General features: G+C 50.0%; 1 protein-coding gene across 1 annotated transcript; it reads left to right on the top strand.

Annotated features, from left to right (window-relative positions):
• Positions 1–4,010: 4,010 nt before the first annotated feature.
• On the top strand, positions 4,011–11,779 carry FZD5 (frizzled class receptor 5). Its single transcript, XM_019446219.2, has 2 exons — positions 4,011–4,637; positions 4,916–11,779. The coding sequence occupies exon 2, from the start codon at positions 5,180–5,182 to the stop codon at positions 6,950–6,952; it is 1,773 nt and encodes a 590-aa protein (XP_019301764.1). The 5' UTR covers positions 4,011–4,637; positions 4,916–5,179; the 3' UTR covers positions 6,953–11,779.
• The last annotated feature ends 265 nt before the right edge of the window (positions 11,780–12,044 follow it).

Raw genomic sequence — 12,044 nt, forward strand, 5'->3', positions numbered from 1 at the left:
TAGAGGTGTGTGATCTGGTAAGAGAAGAGATCAGAAACGCTCTAGGACATGGAAGGAGCCAGTCTGGAAACACCTGCGAGGGATTCATGTCGGCTGGCAGTGTCTCTTCTGGGCCAGCACTGTGTACGTTTGCATAGTGACTGGCTGGTTGCACTTGCATTCAGGGCAAGTGAAATGATCTCTGCTTTGGCATAAAATGTATCTAATATCTAACTACCAGAGATGGCTGGTGACGGCTGAGAGTGTGCTCCAACAGAAAGTGCCTCTAAAAAGTGTAACTTTCCCCCATTATTAAAGTAATACACAAAAGAGAATATAAAAGGTTGGGAAAACAGAAAAGTAGAATGAACCATAGTAGAAACTAATAATAATGACTAAGACTATATAGACTTCCTAGGCACTAAATGAGGTTCTAAGCCCTTTACCGTATAAATTCATTTATCCCCTCACTACAACACTATGAAGGAGCTAACTATCTGTAACTCCATTTTGCAGGCAAGCAGAGAGCCCCTGGAGCTGTTAGGTGGTTGAGCTGCTAGGCAGGGACAAGGCTTGGACTCATGCTGCATTTGTATATGGTCAACCTCAGAGATGTAAGAGAAGCTGCATGCAAGGATTCAATGCCAGCTGCTAAAGTTTAGGAAGGTAATCTCATTCACGTTGTCAATCATTCATCCACTTACTTCACAAATATTTACTGAAGGTGTTTGTGTGCAGCATACGGTTCCAGGCTTGATTATGAAGACACTGAAGACTATACAAAGTTAACCTGTCCAGTCATTCCTATAGCATGGAACTCTCAAGTGTGTCGACAGAATAATGCATAGATAAGGAACACAAGTCTAGTGAGATTCAAAATGCTCCAACTATTCCCTGATGACAAAATCCAAAGCCAGTACCTCAACACTTTTGGAATATCACACACTTACTTGATAAAATGTTTAATTTTTTTTTAATGTTTATTTATTTTTGAGACAGAGAGAGACAGAGCATGAACGGGGGAGGGTCAGAGAGAGGGAGACACAGAATCTGAAACAGGCTCCAGGCTCCGAGCTTTCAGCACAGAGCCTGATGCAGGGCTCGAACTCACGGACCGCGAGATCATGACCTGAGCCGAAGTCGGCCGCTTAACCGTCTGAGCCACCCAGGCGCCCCAAATGTTTAATTTTTAAAAAATGTTTATTTTTGAGAGAGAGAGACACAGTGTGAGTGGGGGAGGAGCAGAGAGAGAGGGAGACACAGAATCCGAAGCAGGCTCCAGGCTCTGAGCTGTCAGCACAGAGCCCAATGCAAGTCTCAAACCCACAAACTGTGAGATCATGACCTGAGCCAAAGTCGGATGCTTAACTGACTGAGCCACCCAGATGCCCCCCTTGATGGAATATTTAGCATTGTTCTCTGTATTTTCATCAATTCATAAACACGCTGGACAATAATTTAAGTTGAATTTCATGAATTTCGCTTTGCAGAAACATGTTTAACATAGTTGTGTCTTCAACTCAGAAACTGATGTTTCTTGGATGAATGGATGGATGGATGGACGGATGGACGGATGGACGGATGGACAGATGAATGGCTACGTGGAAGTATAGATGAGCGAATTCATTGACAAGAATGCTTCCAAATTGCACCTTTAAAAAATCACGTAGTGTTTTCTAGTTTGTTAAATAATAAATTATGAGTCGGGAGACCAACTTGGTTTCTATCCTTCTGATGGACTAAATTGGTCACCTCAAGCAAGCCATTATGGTACCCATTTCATCTGATTGTTGCAACGATCAAATGAGCTCTAAATGAATTATTTAGCAGCCTGCCTAATACATGTTAAACAGCGTATTTTAAACTGCCTTTAAACTGAAGTAGTATGTGTAAAAAAGCAAAATTTTAAATGATACAAAAACTATACAATGCAAAATAAGCCTCATTTGGCAAAGTTTCCTGCTGTTGTTACTATTATTAGAGATCTCCAAGCAAAAATAAATTTCGCTCTTGATTAAGAAGGGAGAGGTTTACAGACCAGTAGATAACATCGTTTGAATCAGAACCAAGTGAAATAACACAAGTATTCTGGCTAAATTCCAGTGTGAGTGATTAACATTCTCCAACTTCAAATAATTTTTATTATTAGCCAACACTTGTCCATCCCCAATAATACACACGTTGCATAAAGGGCACAGAATGAGACAGCCCTTGCTTGGCATTTTCACAGTCTGCACATACTTTCCACTGAGGGTTTCCCTTTCTTTCTGATTGCTATTCCATAGCTTTTCAACTCCCACTACTTTCAACCCTGGGATGTTTGCCGACCCAGAGTGCCAAGTGTTTCCAAAACACAAAAGAGGTTAAATATGAACACCTGTAGAATTTCAGGGCATGAAAGGTGGAAGGTACATTCTAAATATATCTATTAATAGTTTTGATGCTTGTGAAACAACTGTATTTATTCACTTTAAACTTTGAGTCTGGGATTAATGCACATATCTTCATAATTTTCCACAAAGCCTTGGTGATGAGCCGGAGGGAGACGGCTCTTCTGCAATCCAGTCTCCCAGTCTGTACAAACAGGATCCAGGACAGAAGAACGACGATAACTGCAGTCTATATGTCTCAACCCTTTAGTCCAGTCCTGACTCCTTGAAGTACCCAGGCCCTCCTGTTCCCCGCCCCCCACCTCCGCGCCTTCTTCCCAGAAGAAGGAAGGGGTGGGGGGGGGGAGCAGGAAACAATGCAAACCTTTTTGTAAGCGTGTGAATGAATTTCAAGAATGCTAAACACCTCAGTCTCCCAACCTAATTAGAACACGTAGAAAAGAGGCATTTTTAAGACATTTAAAACTTGCAGCATAATAACCTATCTGGAGAGCGCCACTGTGTGTCCCAGCAGTCGGGGCACCCAGCTGGTCCTCCCTCCTGCCGGGCCTGCTCCCAGCGTCCCCGCTCCCCAGAGGCGAGCCAGTGCACGGCTCTTACAGCTCGCAGCCCCGGGGGGCCAGGCGCCCTACCCGCAACAGATCCGCGAGCTGGCGCGGCTTCTCTCCGCAGGCGATTTCGGAACTGCTTGGGCTTTTAAACTTCGACAGATAGAGGACTAACATCTCTCGAGTCTTCCAAAGACAGGAAGAAAATCACTTTATGGCGACAATAAGAGTTTGTTAAGTGCAACAGTAAAGGTTGAAGACTAGGAGATACAGGTAGTACACGGGTGGGGACAGTGGTTAAAACTGGGATGCAGATACGTGGGTTCGAATCCTGAGTTAGCATTTGAGCGCCTACTATGTGCCAGGCGCTCGGAATACTGGGGTGAAGACTGCCTATGTTGCGGCTTTCTTGGGGAAGTATTAGCTCGGTTGCCTTGGTCAAGCTTCTCAACCTTTGTTCCTTCACCTGTAAGGAGTACCTGTCTCACAGGATTGTAAACATCTGAGATCTTGTATTAAGGTATAAACGATTAACGCGCTGTCTGGCACGCAGTAGGGACTCAATACACCTTCGCTCTTCTCTCAGTGTGAGCTCACCTGGTAGGAGGACAGCGCAGAGCGGAGGCAGGTGCCACGGTTAAGAATGATTCTTCGAGCGGTTCTTTTAAACAAGCGCTGGACTGTGAAGATTTTTAGCTGCAGAGAGACCTGGTAGGGGCCCTGGAAGCAAGGGTTCATAAGCCAGCCTATTACAGGAAAGTGAGCCGGGGACCGCTGTGCGCCCGCAGCGAACTCCGGAGGGACTTCTGGCAAGGGTTTCCCGCCGGGGGTCTCTAGAAGGAGCGATTAGCATTCGCCCCGCCCCCATCGCTCTCCGGCCAGCTATTGGCCGGCGCTCTTCGGCGGCCGGCTCCGGGCGGGGCCGGAGGGCGCAGGGGGAGAGGCCGAGCCCGCGGGGCAGTGGGCGGGGACGCGCGGAGAACGTGGCGGGGCGGCCCACCAACCGAGCCCCAGCGCGAGGGGGCGGGGAAGGGGCGGGGCCTCCCGGCGGGCATTAGAGGCAGGTGACCCGGGCGGGGCGGGAGAGGCCAGTCAGCCCGCGGCCGTGACTCCACCGTCGTCGCCGCCGCGCGCGCCGTTCGGTGCCCGCTGGAGGTGGGCAAAAGAGTGAGAGAGTGCGGGGGAGGAGCCGAGCCGGGCGCGTCCCGGGAGCGCCGCCACCGCCCCCAGGAGTCCGCTGGAGCGCGGAGCCCCCTGCAGGGGAGGAGGCGAGCGGCCGGCGGGACGCGGCGGCGGGCGAGCACCATGCAGTCCCGGCGGGGCCAGCGCCAGCTGCTCGCGGTGCAGTGAGGCGGCGGGATCCCCAGGCTGCCGCACACCGCCTTCCTCTCGCCCAGGTGCTGCCAGGCGCGCTCGCCCTTCGTCCGGCTCCCGGACCCCGGTAGAACGCACGGTCGGCTCCTGCTCTGCCCCGCTCGGATCATGCGGGGGGCCCCGGAGGAGGAGAGGGCGAGTGACCGGCCTGCGGCGACCGCGTTCAGGGTGCGACCCCCTCTCTGAGAAGCCCCCACCTGCTGCCATGTGCCTCGCCTCGGGTACCCAGCCTATCGCCAAACTTTCCGGGTGCCAGCCCGTCTCTGAGTCGCATTTCTGAGAGACTGCCCCAGGAACAGGAGACCCAGGCTGGCTGACGACTATCTGCTTTTCAGGATCCGCGAAGGTGAGAGCCCGCGCCTAACCCTTTTCTTTCCGTTCGTTTCCCGGTTCCTCCGCGCTTTTCCCGGCGGCTGAGCTCTCTGACCCCGGGGTACAGCCTAGAAGGCCCAGCGTTAAGGGAGGAGGGGCGTGGGGGTGGGCCGGGAGTCAGTAGTTTGGTTCCCGGAGGTGGAGGGGAGGGAAGGAAGAGACATTAACTTGGAGATTTGGAGAGCGCTTGCGGGGACTGAGCGGTTGACTCCCTTCTAACTGGGAGTGGTTGCAATTTTTCTTCTCCCTCAGCTTCTTTTTTAAAGAGTACTTCTCCTGGAATCGGAGCCCTAACCGTTCCTCCCCAGCCCTATCTGGCGAAGAGCAGAGCGCTGCCTGCGGAGGCAGCGCCTTCCCGAAACAGTTTATCTTTGGACGGATTTAAGAGAAAAAGAAACCAACAGGTTGCCAGCCCCGGCGCCACACACGAGTCGGCGGAAAGGCCAGCCCGGTTTCCCCCGGCTGCGTGGGCCCCGCGCAGGCTGCGGCGGGCGCGGCGAGGGGAGGGAGGGGGCTATGGCTCGGCCTGACCCGTCCGCACCGCCCTCCCTGCTGCTGCTGCTCCTGGCGCAGCTGGCGGGCCGGGCGGCGGCTGCCTCCAAGGCCCCAGTGTGCCAGGAAATCACAGTGCCCATGTGCCGCGGCATCGGCTACAACCTGACGCACATGCCCAACCAGTTCAACCACGACACGCAGGACGAGGCGGGCCTGGAGGTGCATCAGTTCTGGCCGCTGGTGGAGATCCACTGCTCGCCGGACCTGCGCTTCTTCCTGTGCTCCATGTACACGCCCATCTGCCTGCCCGACTACCACAAGCCGCTGCCGCCCTGCCGCTCCGTGTGCGAGCGCGCCAAGGCCGGCTGCTCGCCGCTCATGCGCCAGTACGGCTTCGCCTGGCCGGAGCGCATGAGCTGCGACCGCCTCCCGGTGCTGGGCCGCGACGCCGAGGTCCTGTGCATGGATTACAACCGCAGCGAGGCCACCACGGCGCCCCCCAGGCCCTTCCCGGCCAAACCCACCCTCCCGGGCCCAGCGGGCGCACCGGCCTCAGGGGGCGAGTGCGCCGCCGGGGGCCCGTCGGTGTGCAAGTGCCGCGAGCCCTTCGTCCCCATCTTGAAGGAGTCTCACCCGCTCTACAACAAGGTGCGCACGGGCCAGGTGCCCAACTGCGCCGTGCCCTGCTACCAGCCCTCCTTCAGCCCCGACGAGCGCACGTTCGCCACCTTCTGGATTGGGCTGTGGTCTGTGCTGTGCTTCATTTCCACCTCCACCACGGTAGCCACCTTCCTAATAGACATGGAACGCTTCCGCTACCCTGAGCGTCCCATCATCTTCCTGTCTGCCTGCTACTTGTGCGTGTCGCTGGGCTTCCTGGTGCGCCTGGTGGTGGGCCACGCCAGCGTCGCCTGCAGCCGCGAGCACAGCCACATTCACTACGAGACGACGGGCCCTGCGCTGTGCACTGTCGTCTTCCTGCTGGTCTACTTCTTTGGGATGGCCAGCTCCATCTGGTGGGTCATCCTGTCGCTCACCTGGTTCTTGGCAGCTGGCATGAAGTGGGGCAACGAGGCCATCGCGGGCTATGCACAGTACTTCCACCTGGCCGCGTGGCTCATCCCCAGCGTCAAGTCCATCACGGCGCTGGCACTGAGCTCCGTGGATGGGGACCCGGTGGCCGGCATCTGCTACGTGGGCAACCAGAACCTGAACTCGCTGCGCGGCTTCGTGCTGGGCCCGCTGGTGCTCTACCTGCTGGTGGGCACCCTCTTCCTCCTGGCGGGGTTCGTGTCGCTCTTCCGCATCCGAAGCGTCATCAAGCAGGGCGGCACCAAGACGGACAAGCTGGAGAAGCTCATGATCCGCATCGGTATCTTCACTCTCCTGTACACCGTGCCCGCCAGCATCGTGGTGGCCTGCTACCTGTACGAGCAGCACTATCGCGAGAGCTGGGAGGCCGCGCTCACCTGCGCATGCCCGGGCCCCGACGCCGGCCAGCCGCGCGCCAAGCCCGAGTACTGGGTGCTCATGCTCAAGTACTTCATGTGCCTCGTGGTGGGCATCACGTCGGGCGTCTGGATTTGGTCCGGCAAGACTGTGGAGTCGTGGCGGCGCTTCACCAGCCGATGCTGCTGCCGCCCGCGGCGGGGCCACAAGAGCGGCGGCGCCACGGCCGCGGGGGACTATGAGGCGAGCGCCTCGCTCACGGGCAGGACCGGGCCGCCGGGCCCCCCCGCCGCCGCCGCCGCCGCCGCCGCCTACCACAAGCAGGTGTCCCTGTCGCACGTGTAGGACGCCGAGGCCCAGAGGGGCCGGGAGTGGAGGGAGGGGGGTTGTTTTGTTTGGTAGTTTTGCCAAGTTCACTTCCGTTTACCTTCATGGTGCTGATGCCCCCTCCTGGGGCAACTTGGAGAGAGGGGAAAGGGGCCCTTTCAAAGGCCGTACCGGTCCCAGGACTTCTCGAAGGGGCTCAGCCCACGTGTATTCTATTTTGTGTTTCTTACTACCATTTGTTTTTGTTTTTGTTTTAGGGGAACCCTGTTGTTAATTTATATGTAGTTTTCTTAATTTTTAACTTTGTTGCATTTTGGCAACAAAATTTACCTTTGCTTTGGGGGCTTTACAATCCTAAGGTTGGCATTATAATGAAGTTCCGCTTGGTTCAGGTTTCTTTGAACTGTGTGGTCTAAATTGGGAAAATATATTTCCTATACTTGTGTCTTTAAAACAAATGTGAACAGTGAAAGTTTAGGTTGCTATGAATGACTGGGAGGTTGTCAGGTGTGATTTTTCAGCTTGTTTTCTTTCACTGCTTAAAGTGTCCTAGACGCTTTAAGGCTGAGCTGCTGGTCTCTGTTTATAGTCCCTAAGTTAGAGGAAACCCCAATTCATGTCGAGGAGCGGGAGCATAATGGGGCTAGGGCCTCCCCAAAGTGACAAGGTTAGAGAGGAGAGCGTTTAACGATTTTGTGTGCCATACTAGTTTTGTTTATTTATCGACCTTCGGTTTCTTTTCTGGAGTTCTGGTAATCGTTCTTATTCCTAACAGCACCCAGCATGGTCTTGAGTAAGTTAGAGGTAGTAGCATCATAGAGTGCCGGTATAAATATTTGGAAAAGTGAAAATCTCGAGGATGGGGATTGGTTGAGCTTGAATTCTAGACTGGTAAAATGGCAGCTTTGTGCCAGAGAAGGAGTGGGTGGTTAACAGGCTTCAGTGATTCCATTTTTTTTTTTTTTTTTTAAGAACTCGTGTTCTGATTTTGGTAAAGGTAAACCCACTCCCTTCTTCTGGAAGTACTTAGAGATGGTTGTTAAAGGAGCTGCTTTTTAGATTTAAGGACTAAAATGGATATACCTCCAGTAATTAAGTAAATTTCTAACACTTATCTGCTCCACCCCATCCCACCTTTATCATGTTAAACAGTCTTTTTGCTTTTCTTAGTCCTCCTCTCCTGGAGAGCTGTGATTAAGAAACCCCACCCACCCTTGAATGGGGTGCTTGAGCTGGGGGCAGGGAGGCTGGCTACCTGTGAACAAACATTGGCAGCAATGAGGGAAAATAAGTGTCCCTGGACTTTGGACTCGTTTATTAGGCAGATATTCCAAAAGCAGCCAAACATTGCTCTCTGCAGTCTCCCCAAACAAATGACACCCATAATGCACGTGCAGAAGCTTTTAAAATATGGCTCAGGGGACTGCTGCAGGAGGAAAGCTGTCCTCTCTCCCCCACCTCAATATGTTTTTCTTTTTGCCGAGCACACACTTGCATGCACCCACATGCACGTACACATGCACTTTGCTATTAGAGAATTCTGTTTGCTTTCCGACATGCTTAACCATTCATTAATATATGAAAGCCTATATATGAACACACACACACACACACACACACACACACACACACACACAGGTTTCTTTACTATTTAAGAATTCTGTTTGCTTTTCTAATCTGTTTAACTGTTCCTTCATGAAGAGTGTGAGGCCATGACTTGGAGAAGGAGGTGACAGTGCAATGACCAGCAAAATACCAATGACCAGGGTTGAGTGGGGACCGAATTTAGGAAGCTCAAGTGACAAAAACAATGAAAATTTTAGAATGACTCCCTAGGAAAATGACGAGTCTAGGCATTTGTGCTTTATTTATACCAAAGTTGGGAATGTAAGATTTAAACCCAGGCCAGTTTTCACATCATGGATATTAAGGAAACAAATGCACCGTTCCCATAGCGAACTTAAACACTTTGCTTCAGGGAGAAGCCTGGTATTGTAGTTTTGGGGACTCTCAAAAGCTGCTCGCTTTTATAAAAACTCACTGCTCTTACACACTCATACTCTGAATCGAAGTCAAAATTTCAGCGGATTCGACAAAACCTAGTACATAGAGCTACAGAACTTTTTGCACATCTTCTTGTCCTTACTCAGAAGCTGCTTCTTAGGACCTTCGAACAGATCCCCTGTCTGAGGGCCAATTCTTGTGTTTTTCAAATGAGGACCTTTCCCGATCACCTTGACCTCTTCCCTCTTTTAGTATGTCTTCCCAGAAAGTACACAGATGGTCATGCCGCCTCCGGTCATTGTGCTTAATTTGGGTTGACCCCTTGACTTTTTTTCTTTGTGGAGGAATCTAGAAAATGATGCACAGTGCATCTAAAAGTTATGGGATGAAATGGATGAAAGTGGGTTAATTCTTCATTTTTTAAAAAAAATTAGTGTTTCATTTGGGCAACATGCCAAGCCTCACACAAACAACCAATTTACTGTGAAGGAAAAAAAAAGAAAAGCAGTTGAAAAAGGAGAGTGAGCCAAGGAGGGGCAATATAAGTAATGCCTTTTGGGGTCTAGTTGCACACCACTTTTCAGAGATGCCCCTTTGTTTTCAGTCTGTGTTCTTGCCCCCGCTCTTCCTCTCCCATCCCTCAACGATAAAGCCTACCTGCTTCCCTAGAGTCTTCCTAATGTCAACTACCCCATCCCCCACCCAGGGGAGAGAAGCCAGATCTATTTATGGCCACCCTCTCTTTCCGTCCCACATGCTATTTCCCCCTGATTTGCATTTTTATTATGCAGACAGTTCATACTCATGAAAACAATTATAAAATGAAAGGTTGTGGGCGGTGGGGTCTAACAACTTCTTCACAGATAGCTTTGTGGAGTTGGAAAGGATTTATGGTTCAGTTTAATGGCACGTGTACAGCTTCCAGGTTGTCCCTTTCACAGGTCAGTTTTAAGCATTGTCGTGCTTCATGAGTTGGGGGTGAAGATTTAGAAAGTTGTCTAAAGGAACTAATGTGACCCGTCCGCGGATCCGTTGGCCAGACTTTTAGGAAGTCTCTTTAATTTATATGATTTCCCTCCTTACATTTTGATGTTGTCTAAATTGGCTGAGAATAATTTTTCTTGGTGCCTTATTGGTTTATCTTTGCAAACCTTTGTCATCTTTTCACATGACCGTTTCCAATGACGGGCCTGTGTGTGTGTGTGTGTGTGTGTGTGTGTGTGTGTGTAATTGTGTGCATGGACAGGCTTAAATAATGTGCCGACAGCACTGTTTCCAAGTTGGTATTCATTAGGCTGTTTCCTCCTGGGCCAGGGCTGCACTAATCCTGACACTGGCTGCCAGGAGAAAACCTCATGGATCCCACACCGAACCTTAATAACAGCATCCGTGACCTGCACTCTCAAGTACAGAATGGAAACCCCAGAGCTAGGAAACGTAGTCGTATATTTTAATGAACTGCTACCCCTGCTAAAGGGGCTTCTTTCACTTTTGTGCTCTACAGAAAGACCAAGGGGGGTAGGAGGGACAAAGCTTTGAATAACTGCTTTCTAACACCAAATGTGGCAAACAGGACAGAGAACGTCACACATCTAGGCAGGTGTGAGGTACAGTGGCTGAGAATTGCCTGCTCCCTCTGCGTGCCCTTTCTTGCCTCCAAAGTCCAAGCAAGTGATCCCAGGGGGGGAAATATGCCTGGAGGGGGGAGGGTGGTTCTGAGGGGAAGAAAAAAAAAAAAAAGCTACCAAGACATTAAAGCGGGGCAAAGGGTGGGCAGGATGTGAGGAACTAAGTAACCTGACTCAACTCTCAAAAGCTTCTAGCAGCTCACTGACAATTGCAGGATTCATTTCAGCCAGGACACTGTCTGGGACACCATTGTGAGACAATATGACTTCGTGTTGTTACAAACTGTATGTATAGTATGTATGTGTTGTGGGTGTGTATATACATATAATATATATTATATATATGAGAGATTTAGTGACTTTGATACGGGTTTGGTGCAGGTGAACTTATTACTGAGCCACATGAGGCACATACCGAGTCAGTAGGTGGCGTCCAGGGCATTCAGTATGTTTTTTTTTTATTTTTCACCCGTGTATAGTGCCTATCACTGCAGCATCCTCGCCGTTGCGTCCGACCCAGAATTCCCCAATCAGAGCCAGCGATATTTTATTTGTAGACAATCAACTTGAATCTATAAATTATTATTGGCAGAGGATTATAATTTTGACTCCATAACATTAACAAAAGGAAACCCAGACATTCTCGATAGGTAGTTTTTGCTTTGGTTTTGTTCCTGGAAGTCCGTAGAGCAGCAGTTGTATGTGGTTATGTTAGTCTCAAGATGCTTAATTTGCTGACCTTATTATTTCAGAAAAGATTTTGTATGTATTATATTTGTGGGGAGGTAAAATAATGGTTTGAGATTTTTATCAAATATGGAGAGTAGTTATTTATGAAAAACAAAGAAATGTCTATTTTTGTTTCTTTGTTCCCAATTAATGTAGATAAATTTTAAAGTGCATTAAAACAATGGTAAAGAAAATAAAAAAGATGCTGTACAAGTCTTTTTCTCCTCATGCTTTTATGAAGACACACACTGCTTTCTAAGAGTGCTTGAGGAGATACGTGGATTCTAACTTCATAATCAGATTTCTCAGATGTACTTAAAAAGGCAATGCTTTTATTAGTATGAAAATCAAGCCAATTCCAGTCACCAGCAGCAAAACTAATGAAAACATGTTTTACTTGAATGTACTTAGGTTTCTCCTGCCGATCCTGTGATTGTTTCATGAATCCCTTGAAGAAATGAAGGGAAATACACGTAAGACCAGCAACCTTGCCTGAGATCGTTTTCTATTTTATCAGCTCTCCATCTGTACTTGATACTGAACCTCTTTGAATAGAGATGATGCTGTTGTGTGTCTGGTTGGGGGGGGGGGGCGGGCAGGGACTCTCAAAACCGTTTGTCATTCAGCAGTTAGATCCACAACTTAGTATTAAGCCCTGAATACAAGTCAGGGAGCCCAGAGAAGAGGCTAGAAATTGATTTAGAGTTGGCACCTCCCTGATAATCTGCTGCCTGATAAACCTGAGATAC

Source organism: Panthera pardus, unplaced genomic scaffold (genome assembly GCF_024362965.1).
Source record: "Panthera pardus isolate Hobbes unplaced genomic scaffold, ASM2436296v1 HiC_scaffold_10, whole genome shotgun sequence".
NCBI classification, from domain to species: domain Eukaryota; kingdom Metazoa; phylum Chordata; class Mammalia; order Carnivora; family Felidae; genus Panthera; species Panthera pardus.